The sequence below is a fragment of the Panthera uncia genome (genome assembly GCF_023721935.1).
Source record: "Panthera uncia isolate 11264 chromosome C1 unlocalized genomic scaffold, Puncia_PCG_1.0 HiC_scaffold_3, whole genome shotgun sequence".
NCBI lineage: Eukaryota > Metazoa > Chordata > Mammalia > Carnivora > Felidae > Panthera > Panthera uncia.
The window spans coordinates 37563290-37579150 of NW_026057584.1; the positions used below are offsets into that span (position 1 = coordinate 37563290).

Sequence of the window (15861 nt, forward strand, 5' to 3'; positions counted from 1 at the left end):
AAACAGGCTCCAGGCTCTGAGCTGTCAGCACAGAGCCCGACGCGGGGCTCGAACTCACGGACCGTGAGATCATGACCTGAGCCGAAGTCGGACGCTTAACCGACCAAGCCACCCAGGCGCCCCTCCATTTTTTTTTTAAATGTCCAGCTTTAATGATACAGCCAGTCTGACAATCTGTGTATGTTCCTCCTTTTTTTTCCCACATCTTTATGTAAAAAGCTATGTCTACAGACCAAGTTACAAGTTAAGATTCATTCCTTATTCCAAAATATCTTCCAGATGAATTAAAGATTTAAATGTAAAAAACAAAACTATAAAAGCACATATATGAGCAAATATTTAAAGCATAATTCAAAACCAGAAAAGACTATGTAAATGCCAAGACTAAATATTTAAAACTTACACAGAAAAACACTCCATTAACAACATCAAAAGGTAAACAAAAAACTGGAATCAAGAAATGATCAAGTGACAAAGGGCCAATATTCTAAATACACAAAGAGATGTTAATAAAAAACAGATGTACAATGGAAACCAACTTGAAAATAAATTATATATATATTAAAAAAAAAGTCCTGGGGATGTAATGTACTGCATGATGGCTATAGTTGACATACTGTATTATATATTTGAAAGTTGCTAAGAAAATAAATCTTAAAAGTTCTCATCACAAGAAAAAAAATGTGTAACTGTGTGTAGATAACCGGACGTAGTGTGGCAATCACTTTGTAATAGATACAAATATTGAATTGTCACGTTGCACACCTGAAACCAATATGATGTTGTATATCAATTATGTCTCAATTAAAGAAATGAACCACTAAAATAAATAAATAAATAAATACGGTATGACATATATAAAAAAAAACAGATGTAGAGCCAAATAGAAAAAAAAATGCAAACACAAAAACAAATAGTTTAAAAAAAGCATAAATAACAAAAAAAAGTGATGATTTCAACTCACTAATAAAATACTGCAAAACACGCCCAAAAGATGTCATTTTTCTTCTCACTGAATTGGCAGAGTCTTAAAAAGATTGATAATGCCCAGTGTAGGCCAGCGTGTGGAGCCTGGAAAGGAGCAGCCTTCTCGCGGAGAAACCGTGAATTAGCCTTGAGGATGCAGGCCCGGAGGATGAAGGGATAGAAAGAAAGAAGGAGCCTGGGACACGGATGAAGGACTGGGAGCCGCTGCACTAGTCTAGGACTGCTGACCCGCGGGCTTGTTACAAAGAAAAGCAATACCTCATTTGGGTAAGTCACTCCATTTCAACACATACTGCCTAATGCGATCCTACTCAAACAAGGACTAACGGGGTGTTCCAAAAATGGTAGCAGCAATGCTCAGAAACATATGAGCTGGCATAGCAAAATGGAGAGGCCTGAGCTTTGGAGCCAGGACTGAGTTCATATCCTGGCCCTACCACCTGTTCCTGTATACACTGAACAACCACCTTGAAGCTCAGTTTACTTGTATGTAAAATTGGGAGAGCAACAAACAAATTAAATTGTATGAAGATTAAGTGGGATCATGTGGGAACGTACTTACCACAGTTTGTGACACCTAGTTACGTGCTCAATAAATTGAAATCCTTATTTTTTTTTTAATGTCTAATTTTAAGTTTTCAAAAAAGTTCCTTTTAGTGTGGTGAACAAGATTACTCCCAGGAAACTCCAGAATAAACATAGGGCATCTTTAAATTTTAAATATCCCCAAGGATTTAAATATATTTCTAAGTAGCTAATAAAAAGTTTCTTCATTGGGGCGCCTGGGTGGCTTGGTCGGTTAAGCGTCCGACTTCAGCTCAGGTCATGATCTCACGGTCCGTGGGTTCGAGCCCCGCGTCGGGCTCTGTGCTGACAGCTCAGAGCCTGGAGCCTGTTTCAGATTCTGTGTCTCCCTCTCTCTCTGCTCCTCCCCTGTTCATGCTCTGTCTCTCTCTGTCTCAAAAATAAATAAACGTTAAAAAAAAAAATTTTTTTTTGAAAAAAAAAAAAGTTTCTTCACTACTTTGTCAAGTATATGAGGTAGTTCTCAGGATCTCCAGAAGAGCCAGATATCCAGGGCCGGACGCCAAGCAGCCAAGAACAAGTGCTGTTAAAGGCAGACATCTTTAATAAAAGATGGAGGAGGATATATTTTAAGAATGCTTTTTAGTTTTCAGTGCTCAGGCCCTTGTCAGCGATGAAGCCCTCCTCCTGAAACAGAACCCCTGTAAGAAGTTGCAGGTTCACGCTTTCATCCACTCATTCATATTTATTGATTCTTGGTCAGGTGCCATGCTAGGGACTAGAGAACAAACAGGCAGTCTTGCCCTTATGGGATCAGCAGGGTAGCAGAGGAGAAAGATGAATAATAATAGAAATAATCATATAATTGTAGTTGATGGAAGGAAATAACTCTTACAGAAAGCAAAATTTGCTAGGAGAGCATATAGCAGACAAACCTAACATATTCAAGGTCAGGGAAGGCTTCCCTAAGCAAATGATACTTGATGAAATAATGACAATATTTCTAATAATACCCTGTGTTTGTGTTAGAAAATTATAAACAGATCATTTTAAACATGAAGACTTATGAACTTTTCAGGGATCCCAAAAAAGGTTTGAAACCAGTTAAAAAAATATGATGGCTCAAAAAATAAAACTGCAAAACTAAAATATTTAAACAGCTATAAAATATGAAATTTAGCAACATTATTTCCTTTCATATTCATAAAAATGTCATTAATTTTGAAAATAATGTGTAAATTAGCTTTTCTCAATTCCAAGAAATCCCAGAGAATGTGTGATTACTGATGAGAAACCACAGCCTATTGTAACTAAGTGACCAACAGAGAGCCCAATTCTTAAAATCAATTACAAAAATCTGTTCAAATTTATATTTTTAAATATAAAAATTGCATTTAATTTGAAATGGGATTACATTTTAATTTATTTGGTCTTGTGCAGGGTAGAATCTATTAACCTACAAAGATCTTAAAATTCTCTGATTTTAAGGTCTTCAGAAGTTCAGGGCACAGGATCTCAGACCATGCAAAGTAGCACATGGCTGTGTCAGGACCTGAGATTAGGGGTTACAGATGGGCCCTTATCAGTAGATACAGGATGTCACAGGCACTGGAAGAGACTAGGCAATCGGGAACTCACAGGTTGAGAGGACACTGACATCAAGAGAAGTCTAGTCCTGTCGATATCCACCTGGCATCCCATTCACCATCACCACTACATTTCCGGGCCACATCTTTGACCACTTTTCACACTCCATTTTGATTCCAGCTAAGCAATGATTTTTATTTTTGCGTGAGTACATAATAAGCTCTAGGGTACTGGTGAGCCCTTGAATCTTGCAACTGAGTGGTGTCTGAGAAGTGGCAGAGATAATGATGCCTTCCATTTGGAGGGCCCTGACAGCCAGAAAGACATCCTTGAGAGGCAACTCCTTCTAATGAGGCCCACCCTTCTGCCACTTAACCCCTTACTTCACAGACAGGCCTCTCCTCATGCCCCAGAAATGTGACATCGATCAATATAGTTACATTCAACTTGCTATTATCTTGCTAAATCTGAGCTGTCCATTCTGTACTGATGGGTTCTTCTCAGAGTGATTGCTCTATATCTGGAACTCGTATTGAATTATAATAATAAAAACTTATTAGTCTCCACCCTTGCCCTAAAGGTGGATATCTCAATCAGAAACAGCAAACCTCATTCATTCCCATTCATTCCATAATGCTCTCACCACCAAGCTCATTCTGCCACACACCATATTTCCCTTGCCCCAAGCAATGCTTGAAAACTCCCTCTCCTCCTAATTCCCCTAAATCATCACTAGTTATTTTAAATCCTGTTGTATTAACAAATTTAACTATGTTCAGATGTTAAAAATAACTATACATAAATACACCACCAAGAAAATTGATTGATAAATGGACAAGGTATGAATATAGGTTAGAAAAAACTTCCTATTAATATGAATAAGCAAAAATATTTTAACAGAGGTTGTTGACAAGTCCTAGCCTTTTTAGACAGGATAGGACATTAGTATAAGCCATTATAGTAGCCCCCCCTTATCTGCAAGGGATACATTCTAACAGCCCTAGTGGATGCCTGAAATCATGGAGAGTACTGAACCCTATGTAGTGTATTTTTTTCCTATACATATATACCCATGATAAAGTTTAACTTATTAGGCACAGCAAGAGATTAACAACAATTAACAAATAATAATAACAGCACACCGTAATGAAAGTTAGGTGAATGGGGTCTCCTCTTACACCGTAATCACCCTTCTTGTGATGATGTGAGAAGATAAAATACATAATGAGATGAAGTAGGGTGAATGACATAGGCTCTGTGATGCAGCAGTAGGCTACTAATGACCTTCTGAAGATGTCGGGAGGATCATCTGCTTCCAGCCTGCAGTTGACCCCAGGATAGTGAAACTGCAGGAAGCGAAACCGCAGATACGGTGGGGGTGAGGGTGGGGGAGAACTACTGTATTATCACACACAAAATTTGCATGTTGCTCACTGAAATTTTTTATGAGACTGAGGACCTTCAGATACTCAGTGAAAATTTTTTTAATGTTTATTTATTTTGAGAGAGACAGAGAGAGAGTGGGGGAGGGAAAGGGAGAGAGAGCGGGAGAGAGAGAGAACTCCAAGCAGGTTTCCAGCTGTCAGTGCAGAGCCCGATTTGGGGCTCAAACCCATGAACTGTGAGATCATGACCTGAGCTGAAACCAAGAATCGGATACTTAACCGACTGAGCCACCCAGGTGCCCCTACTCAGTGAAATTTTTTTAACATTATAAAGGCAGTTTTCTCAAAGTAACGCTAGAATGTAGAACTAAAAAAATTATATATTGTAAGATAGTCCAAATTTAGTAAGGGAGAAATTGAATATCTATAGTTAAAGATGCAGTTTTCCATAACTTACTCCTCTATGCTTGAAGGTCACAGACATCTCACATTTTCTTTCTTTCTTCTCCAGCAGTCTCATTTCTGGTTTCCAAAAACTGTGCTGTTTACATAGCTGTTATCTAAAGTTTATTTTATAATTTGCTTTCAAGATCATACAGTCCTTAGAATGCTGCGTTCATTTACCTAGACAGATGCAAATGTATTTTTCACCAGAAAAAAAGGGCTTCTTTTAAGAGAAACCACTCATGAAATATGTCCTCCGCATTAATAGCTTACAACATCTCAGCTTATTCACTCAACTGGATCTAGATTATCATAGACTGAATTTTTGAAGGGTGATGATTTGAATTTCCGTATTTTGTATTAAATCACTTGCTACGTAAACAGAGAAGGCTATAGCCAAGTGACAACACCTGCAATGTACAATTCTAACTCAAAGAAGCACATTTTGGTAGAACTTGAGAGATCCATCAGGTTAGTGGTTGGTTGTATAGGAAGCCCTTGGGAAGAATGAGTACATTGTGAAGCTTTTGGCATACTTGTAAATTAGCTAGTGAAAGCTGAAGGCAAATGGGATTTTAGCCAGTTGATGACTGACCTACTTTTAATTTAGAATTGTAAGCAGGAGAAGGGGCTGTTTATAATCAGCCCAAATCACAGTAGTCATTAAGATATGCCCTGGAAATAGATCAGGGGTTTTGGAAGCCCCCAAACCTCCCAACTATTTAGTGTACTACACTCAGATGTACCAAATACTCTATTAAATGAAAAAATTTCACACAATTCCCTGACTCTAACCTGCTCCCAGAGACTAAGATAAAGACTGCCTTGTTAAGCTCTGGCCCCAAGAAGTACTTTAGGACCCAGCTAGAGAATCCTAACATGCACTTTAACTTGGGTGTTTTAAGAATGGCAATCACCTGATGGCCCATGTTTATGGTACTGTACTACTGAGAAGTCATGTGGCAGGGGATGCTGGTTTCCTAGATCCCATCAGATGAACTTTTCTCCTTTCTTCGTCTTTTCTTTTTTTTAACTTTTTTTGTTTGTTTGTTTGTTTTTTTGGTTTTTTTGGAGACAGAGAGAGACAAAGCATGAACGGGGGAGGGTCAGAGAGAGAGGGAGACACAGAATCTGAAACAGGCTCCAGGCTCTGAGCTGTCAGCACAGAGTCCGACGCGGGGCTCAAACTCACGGACCGCGAGATCATGACCTGAGCCGAAGTCGGCCGCTTAACCGACTGAGCCACCCAGGCGCCCCTCTTCGTCTTTTCTACATTAAGTTCCACACCGTTGAGGGATCTGAGGCCCCAGCTCTGCACTATCTGTCTGTGGAAATTCTGAACAAGTATTTAATTTCTGTGGCCTTGGTTTCTTGTTGAGGTTTTTTGTTTTGTTTTTTTATCGATAAAACAAGAGGACAAGAAAAAGGAGGCTCAACTCAGTAATTCCTAAGGTTCTTTTCTAGCTCTAAATATATTTTCTCATCTTTCTCCTTGGGATTTGCTAATACCAGCACCACAGAGCCCTTTGGTTGTGCTAACAAGAGCTGTTACTTTAGATTCAGTTCCCAAAATTAAGCAAATCACCCAAATTAAGTGGTGATATGAAGGCTGATTCAATGTCTGTGTTGCTCCCAAATAGATAAATACGTTCCTCGGTCTAGAATATGCTAAGCAAGACTGCACACACCTGATGGCCCTACTAAGTTTCCTAAAGATTCCAGACCAACAGGTATGGGGCACACTCATGTATGGGGATAGAGGAAATTGCAGTTTAGATTTTCTTTTTGGAAGACGTGAGTTGTAAACGCTTCACAAATGACTCTGATATGCCATCCATTTGGGAAACCACTGGGAAATGTAGGAGGTGAGATAAAAGGTACACTTCTTTCAAATCAATAAACAGTAATTGTTAAATATTTTCTTGAGGGGGAGATAAATCTGGTGACAGCAACAACATTCACTTTGGGTAAGTTCCTAGAGGAAGGAGTGGGGTTGGGACATACCACCTGCGTTTCCCCGGGTCACAGAGGATGATGAAAGCTACATAAAGAGGAAAACAGAGAAAGAGGGTAGCCCTCAGCTGACCTCCCTCTAAACAGCTTTGTTGCAAGAGTTGGCAGTTACCTTGTTTTGTTTAAATGTGAGAGCCTGGGGCGCCTGGGTGGCTCAGTCAGTTAAGCATCTGACTTCAGCTCAGGTCACGATCTCTCGGTCCGTGAGTTTGAGCCCAGTGTTGGGCTCTGGGCTGATGGCTCAGAGCCTGGAGCCTGCTTCTGATTCTGTGTCTCCCTCTCTCTCTGCCCCTCCCCTGTTCATGCTCTGTCTCTCTCTGTCCCAAAAATAAATAAACGTTAAAAAAAAAATTTTTTTTTAAATAAATAAATGTGAGAGCCTATTTGAAACATGTTGAATCTTATAATTTGGTGGAATTCAAAAGCCTTGTTTTATAATGACACTAATACGAGAACTTTTAACTGTGGCATTAGAGAGGATAACCCTCTTGCATTTTGGGTTGATTTGATTGAGGAAAACCAGGTAAATTTTAACAGGCCTGGAATGTTTGGTTGCTTACAGAGTCAGATTGCTGCCATTGCAGAAATTCCAAGTTCATCTCAAGTACATAACATACAAGAAATAAAAAGTACCATAATCAGATTAAAAATTAAGCACATAAAATGGAGAATTAACAATGAATTTGAAAGATTGTTGTGGTAGGCTGAATAAAGTCCACTTTATTAAAGTCCACTAAAATGTCCACTTCTTAATCCCAGAACCTGTGAATATTAATTTGTATACAAAAGGGACTTTGCAAATGTGATTAAGGATTTTGCATTGGGGAAATTATCCTGGATTATCCAGGTGGGCCCAATGACATAATCACAAATGTCCTGAGAAGAAGGAAGCAGAGAGATCACTACAGAAGAGCAGGCATTAGTAATGATGGAAGGAGAGAGTAGTATGATGTGGCCACAAGCCAGAGAATGCCTGCCAGCAGCCTCCAGCCAATAAAAGAGGCAAGGAATGGATTTTCCCCTGAGCCTCTAAAAAGAAACAGGAACCTAATTTTAGCCCTAATAAAACTGATTTCAAGCTTCTGACCTCAAGAACTGTAAGAGAAGAAATTTATATTAAGCCACTAAATCTACTACAGCAGACTTCAAAAATTAATACAATCACTGACTAATGGTTATCTCAAGGATCAGAATCCAAGATCTGCATTTGCTTTGCAAAATTATGTTTAAAAAAACCAGAAGCACCAAGTATTTTTAAAGTAGTTTAAATACTACCCAAATCAAGGCAAGCATATATTTTTTCCTATGCACACCTGGTTTTAAAACACCGTAACTTAGAAAGAGATCATGTTTTCATTCATATGTGGATCTTGAGAAACTTAACAGAAGACCATGGGGGGAGGGGAGGGGAAAAAATAGTTACAAACAGAGAGGGAGGGAGGCAAACCATAAGAGACTCTTAAATACATAAGAACAAACAGGGTTAATCGGGGCAGTGGGGGAGAGGGGAAAATGGGTGACTGGCATTTAGGGCACTTGTTAGGATGAGCACTGGGTATTGGATGTAAGCAATGAATCACGGGAATCTACACCCAAAACCAAGAGCACACTTTACACACTGTATGTTAGCCAATTTGACAATAAATTATATTAACAACAAAAAACACTGTAACTTTTGGGGGGGGGGGGGGCAGAGAAGTAGGGATTTCCCTAAAAAATCAAAAGGATTCCATTGAATTACTGAAGGGGCACCTGGGTGGCTCAGTCCATTAAGCACCTGACTCTTGATTTTGGCTCAGGTCATGATCTCATGATCCTGAAATTGAGCCCCTGTTGGGCTCCGAGCTGGGTGTGCATGCAGCCTGCTTGAGTTTTTCTCTCCCTCTGCCCCTCCCTCATTCACAGGCACCCATGCACGCACGCACATGCTTGTTCTTTCTAAATAAATAAATAAATAAATAAGTTACCGGAATTGGATCTCATTTGTAATAGTGACCATACCCACCCTTTTCTCATCTTAGGAGTTTTACTATTCCTTTAACTCCTCCAGTTTATCTCTGAGGGATATGACAGAAAAATATGAGGACACAATCCCGTCATTCCTACTTGATTTAAACTTACTTAAAAACAAATTTTTTTTTAATGTTTATTTTTGAGAGAGAAATAGTGTGAGTGGGGGAGGAGCAGAGAGGCAGACACAGAATCTCAGGCTCCAGGCTCTGAGTGGTCAGCACAGAGCCCGATCTGGGGTTCGAACTTGGGACCAGTGAGATCATGACCTTGGCCAAAGTCGGATGCTTAACCGACTGAGCCACCCAAGCACCCCAACCTCTTACTTTTTAAAATGTATGAGAGAGCAATACAGAGAGAGAGATCAGGAGAGAGGCAGAAGGAGAATCTCGAAGTAGGCTCCAGACTCAGCACAGAGCCTGATGTGTGGCTACAACCCTGAGATCATGACCTGAGCCAAAATCAAGAGCTGGACATGCGACCCACTGAGCCACCCAGGCGCCCCTAATATCTTTTAAAACAATGTATAAAGCATTAAAAAATAATAATAATAAACATTTTCTTACTAACTTCATGGATAGAAGTGCAGGATGTCAATTGTATTTAACTTTTGGGAATGTAGGTTGTCAAAATTAGTATTCTCTGCTTAATTATATTAGGTTCTCCCATTTGATATAAAGCTTTGAGTATTATAAAAATAAATGTAAATAGCAGAAAAAATCAAACAAATGAAGCAGTTAGATTTCCAGTCCACATAAAATACCAGGTATCCCCAAATGTTAAGAGTGAGTCTCCTAATCAAATCTTTTAGATGAGTAATCTAACCCTCTAGTGGTTTCACTTGGCAGTTATCTGGTTTTATTGTGTTTACCACACTAATAATGCCTATTTTTTCAGAAGCCACATTTAGATCTTTAGACCATCTCAAATAAGTAGCTAAATGTGTTAAACATCAGTAGTGTCTTTGTCAACAATTAGCTGCATCCAAGAAATGAACATCAACTTTTACTAAAACATTTGCATAGCAAGGAAAAACACCAAGAAACCTTTTAACTACACTTAAGAAGTATTCAAAAGGTATATAAATAAAATGTAGAATTTGTGCAAATAAAATTATAGGAAGCCTTCAGGCAAAAAGCTGTCATCACGGGGCAAAATACCCAGGGAAAAAACAAATTAGTTCTATTACAATGAATTTAACATCAGTTAGTGGGTTTAAAACTGTAACATTACCCTGGGAATGCAAGCTGGTGCAGCCACTCTGGAAAACAGTATGGAGTTTCCTCAAAAAACTAAAAATAGAACTACCCTACAACCCAGCAATTATACTACTAGGTATTTATCCAAGGGATACAGGTGTGCTGTTTCGAAGGGACACGTGCACCCCAACGTTTCTAGCAGCACTATCAACAATAGCCAAAGTATGGAAAGAGCCCAAATGTCCATCGATGGATGAATGGATAAAGAAGATGTGGTGTATATATACAACGGAGTATTACTCGGCAATCAAAAAGAATGAAATGAACTTGCCATTTGCAACTACGTGGTTGGAACTGGAGGGTATTATGCTAAGTGAAATTAGTCAGAGAAAGACAAATGTCATGACTTCATTCATGAGAACTTCAAGAGACAAAACAGATGAACATAAGGGAAGGGAAACAAAAATAATATAAAAACAGGGAGGGGGACAACAGAAGAAACTCAGAAATATGGAGAACAAACTGAGGGTTGCTGGAGGGGTTGTGGGAGGGGGATGGGCTAAATTTGGGTAAGGGGCACTGAGGAATCTACTCCTGAAATCACTGTTGCACTATATGCTAATTTGGATGTAAATTTTTAAAAATAAAAAATAAAACAAGTTAAAAAAACTAACATTATCCTTGCTAACAATGTAATCATGGATTAATTTTTTTTTAATGTTTGTTTTTGAGAGAGAGAGAGAGAGAGAGAGAGAGAGCACAAGCAGGGGAGGGGCAGAGAGATAGGGAGACACAGAATCCAAACAGGCTCCAGGCTCCCAGCTGTCAGCACAGAGCCTGACATGGGGCTCAAACTCACGAACCAAACCATGAGATCATGACCTGAGCCAAAGTTGAACGCTTAACCAACTGAGCCACCCAGCTGCCCTATGTAATCACGGATTTCTAATTTGATTCTATTAAAAAGCATTAACTCATTAAGAATTTAACTGAGAAACTGAGAAATGCAAAGTTAACACCTCAAGTCAGGGAAAATGTACACACACAAGGGAACTAGGATACTTACAGAAACATAAAGTTAGCTACTTTCCCAGTTATGACAGGAGAAAGAGTGAGTTAAGAGTGAGTTGACTATAGGAGCAAAATTCATGGAAAGTTTTAATTTTGGGATCTATATTGGATAATAAAAAAAAAAAAAAAGTGCAACCTAATTTCCTTATTGCACAGAACTGCGAGGTTTCTTTTCCTCCTTTCTTAGATTTACTGTATAAATCAATCTTTTGTCAGGTTAATTTTTTAATACCACTTATGTACATACATGTGTATTTTCAAAATTCTGTAAAGAGTATTAAGGAAAAACAGTAACTTTCATTTAGGTCCTATACCTAGTACAATGAGTCAATTTCATGGTACAATGAGTATGAGTAAGACCTCAATGTGAATACAAAAGCAAGCCTACAAACTGATGTTTTCTTTTTGGGGTATTTTTTTTTATGATCAATTCCAAACACACAATACAGGGAAAATGGAATGAGTAAGAAAAAACATATTTTATTTCCCCGTTAACACCAAGTCATATTACTCAGAATGTGTTTCAATATACTTAGCCAGATCACCAATCCCAGCCACGGCCTTAGTTCAAATGTTTACTATGAAAATAATCAAGCAACAGAAATCCATTGTGAGACACCATCTAGAGAGAACAGCTACATTGCTATATATAATTTATTAACTTAGTAGTTTAGTCTCTCAATATTTAGCAAGTTTGTGTAAAAATTACTACTCCCATTGGTTTCTAGTGACATTAATATAAATGCATAATTTCAAAGTCAACATTGCTTTCACTATGAACACAAAACTTCTTAAAAAGATAGTTAGTTGTGAGTTAAAGTAACGACTGGCTGCTGGGATAGCACTGTTCAAGGCCAAATACACTGCCAGGCTTGGAAAGGCATAAATATATACATACACACTCAGTTTGCTATTTCCTACATATTTGCTACACGTCCTTTGTTGTATAGTATGGTATAAATTATTTCCCTAAATTTGAAAAAAAAAATCAAGATGAACACATTTTCATCTTCATTTCAAAATAACCCCTTTAAATGAAAAAGTTCTCATTTGTTAATTCTGTTCAAGAGATGGATTTAAAATATTTTCTTCACTACATGTATAATTTTTTGCCCTATCTTAGTGCCTCATTACAACCAGTTTAGCAATAAGACCTCCAGTGCTTTGTTAAAAATTGCATTCAGTAGATGAAAAGGTTGTAAAATCTGCAGTTGGATCTTTCTCAAGATACTGAATTATAACAAAGTCAAAAAAATGTATGACCATTCAACACCCTTGGAAGCTGTGAATTATTGCAAAAAAAGACTCACATGTGCATATAATTCAAACATAAACTTTGTGGGGAAGGGATGTAAAATAAATACTACAATATTTTTCAACTCTTAAATGTTTCTTAGATGGTTAAATGAAAAGATTAATATTACTAACAGGAAGAATCAAACTATCTTAAAGAGTGCTTTCCAAGTAATTAGAACAATTTTGCAAAACAAAGATAAGCAAGAGCCTATGCCAATACATTTTTCCTGTAGTGTAATGTAATTGCTAATATGAGGTATAACCTGTAAGCAATTAATACAAATATAAATAGGTATAAGCCACACTAAATCACAGTCTGGTGAAAAGCTTCCCAGCTAATGTAGTTTGGGTAAGGAATTAAGGGAAATGAGAAGGGCAGGGCAGGTTTCCAGTGGGAACATCATTTACATGCCTTATCATTATCATCATCTTGTATCTAACAGTCCACTGCTGCAGAAAGGTAAGTCCTTTCCAAGTATGCTGGTCTAGAATATACTTTATGTAGCACAGTAAAATTATTTCGGTATTACTAATACTTCATTTGCATTTATATTTGGATTATACACATAATCATATATGTGTATCAAAAACTATAAACAGAATTTGAAAACACTTTCATCTCATTTTTGAAAAGTTAACAGTTAAGACTGAACTATGTACTACAGAATTTTCTAGAATATCTAAACTAGGGGTAAAACCAAAGGAAAATATTACTATTTCTTTAGTAAATGGCTTGTGCGAAACCTCAAGCTCACTCATCTTTTCATAGACAGGTTTATCTGATGAGGATTGTGATCCAATGATTGTTTAGCAGCAATTTTACCAAACTGTAAATTCTTTTATTAACAGGCATTATAAACAGATAATACTAATCTTATTTAAAAACCATGAGTGCCACACTGGTGAATATACAGCTCATGAATAACTTAAAAAGTATTTCCCGTTTTAAAAGGCAACACTCAGCATACAAAAACCTATACTAAACAAAGAAACTATAATATGGATACATGATTGATGTGTCTAAACGATATATATACAGTACATAATTATTGTTAATTATGTGATCAGTACATTTTTTTCTGTATGATTCCCTTCATGCTTCACTTTCCCCAGAAACTGAATTCTGAACTTCCTCTTCTAAAATTGGTACGATCAGGTTATCCTTGGACATCAAATTATATTTCATCACGAATTTAGTAAACCGATGACACAAAAATGTTTCATTCTGTAGGGAGGAAGAAAAAAAGATATTTTACTATTCAAAACCAAAAAAGCCTACATGTAATATCCATGTATATTACTGTCATTCTGATTAAGAATGCATCAGGATAATTAGTGAAATATACTTACTTCATATTCATCAAATATCTGCCGATGATGAAAATAAGCATGTGAAAATATTCTGTAAATCCTACGGCATACTGATCCTAGTTTTGCTACAGATGATTCCTTTATGCTAACCCTAGAAATAGGAAAGAAATCAGATTCATAGAGCTGGACAGATCTTAGGAACAATGTTGTCTAATCTTCTCAATTGACAAGTGTGGAGACTTAAACCTTGGGGAAAAAAGTGACCAGTGCAAGGTCACAGTGCTAATAAGTGGCAAGAGCAGGACCAGGACCCCTCCCTGTTCCTTACTCCTGGGCCAGTGCTCTTTCTACATAACCACAGTGCCTAAGATACTCAGTATTGTAAGCTTTGAGACTTTATGAAAGTTCAGTGCAATTAAATCTCCAACAAATCAAAATTTCCTAGAACATAATATTTACCACATTAACACTTTGTACACTACAGATGATTAAAACTACTAAAAGGAATTATTGCTTTATTGTACAGAATTTGATTTTTTCAAATAAAAAATGCTTGCATATTTTTGATATTAAAAAATATATACAGGATACTGAAGCAAAAAATAGTATCTTTTAACATATTTTATATGAGCTCTTTGAAGTTGATATTTAGGGCGGCGGGGGGGAATCTCCAAATCTATCCATCTGATAACAAGTGTCTTCACAGAATAAAAGGCCAGTAACAAACCTCACTAATAATATATTACAATATGCAGAGCCTTCTTCCCAGATCTTAAAAATCTGTAAGCAAGGATAAGGAATCCTTCAAAAACAAGCAGTCCAGTCCAACTTAGGAAATTGTGCTCTTCAGGCATGCTGTCTAAGAGGAGGCTAGCTCTATCACAGATTCAAGAAGTTAAGTGTGTAAATACCACAACTCTAAAGCAGAAGAGGGACAGCTCTGCAGGAAGTACCCTTGACAAAACTGGCCTGTGAGCTTTGCGAGCCAAGTCCTGTTGCTTTTAGTTTAACCACAACCTTAATTTCAAAATTTGAGTAATTCTCAACTAGCTAAATATAAAACAGCTAAAAAAAAAAAAAAAAAGTAAAAATGTTTAAAGAACACAATTCATTAAGCAGCAACCTAGTTTGTTTTAATAAAAACATCAACCTTTTAAATCAAATCCAAAAAAGTTTAACACCATGTTTACAAGTTTTATTTACCTGCTGGGAAAATATTTATTGCTATTCAGAAGACATGCAGCACCATCAAGTGTGTGTCTAGTATAGTCTATTGCAGGACACTATAAAGGAAAGGATATAAAAAATGCATCAACATAGAGCTCTACCTCTTGCATGAGGTCTGTTATGAAATACTTGTCTTATTCCAAAAACATGAGCATGTCTGAAGAAAAACGTCTTACAATATCAGAATGACTATAAAATTTAATGTTACAACAAAACTACATTAAAAAAGAACAGGTGAAATTAATTTTAATGATATAATTTATTTCTCTATCTACCCCAAATTATGTCAACATATAACTGATACAAAAATTATTAATGAACTTTGGGGTATTTAAAAATTAGCAAACATGTAATTCACATACCATAAAATTTCTTTTAAAATGTTTATTGCTTTGGGGAGCAGGGGGCAGAGAGAGACAGAGAAAGAGAGGCTCAAGCAGGCTCCACAATGAGGCCCGATGTGGGGCTTCGTATCACGACCCGAGTGGATGCTTAACTGACTGGGCCACCCAGGGGCCCTGGCAAAATTTCTCTTTTAAAATGTACAACTCAGGGACACCTGAGTGGCTCAGTCGGTTAAGCATCTGACCTCAACTCAGGTCATGATCTCACAGTTCATGAGTTCAAGACCCATGTTGAGCTCTGTGCTGACAGCTCAAACCCTGGACCTACTTTGGATTTTGTGTCTCCCTCTCTCTCTCTGCTCCTCCCCCATACACATTCTGTCTCTCTCTTTCAACAATAAACCTTTAAAAAATAAAATGAAATGAAATGAAATGAAATGAAATGAAATGAAATGAAATGAA

At 37.4% G+C, this 15861-nt stretch overlaps 1 protein-coding gene across 3 annotated transcripts in view; it reads right to left on the reverse strand.

Moving 5' to 3' along the window:
• Positions 1 to 11654: 11654 nt before the first annotated feature.
• The window catches only part of MOB4 (MOB family member 4, phocein), a 43563-nt gene continuing 39356 nt past the window's right edge, over positions 11655 to 15861 (reverse strand). For all 3 annotated transcript variants that reach the window (XM_049615214.1, XM_049615211.1, XM_049615213.1), the window contains 3 exons: positions 15032 to 15111; positions 13868 to 13979; positions 11655 to 13742 (listed from right to left, as the gene is read on the reverse strand). In XM_049615214.1, coding sequence (XP_049471171.1) covers positions 13611 to 13742; positions 13868 to 13979; positions 15032 to 15111 — 324 coding nt within the window. In that variant the 3' untranslated portion in view covers positions 11655 to 13610. The remainder of the gene's footprint in view (positions 13743 to 13867; positions 13980 to 15031; positions 15112 to 15861) is intronic.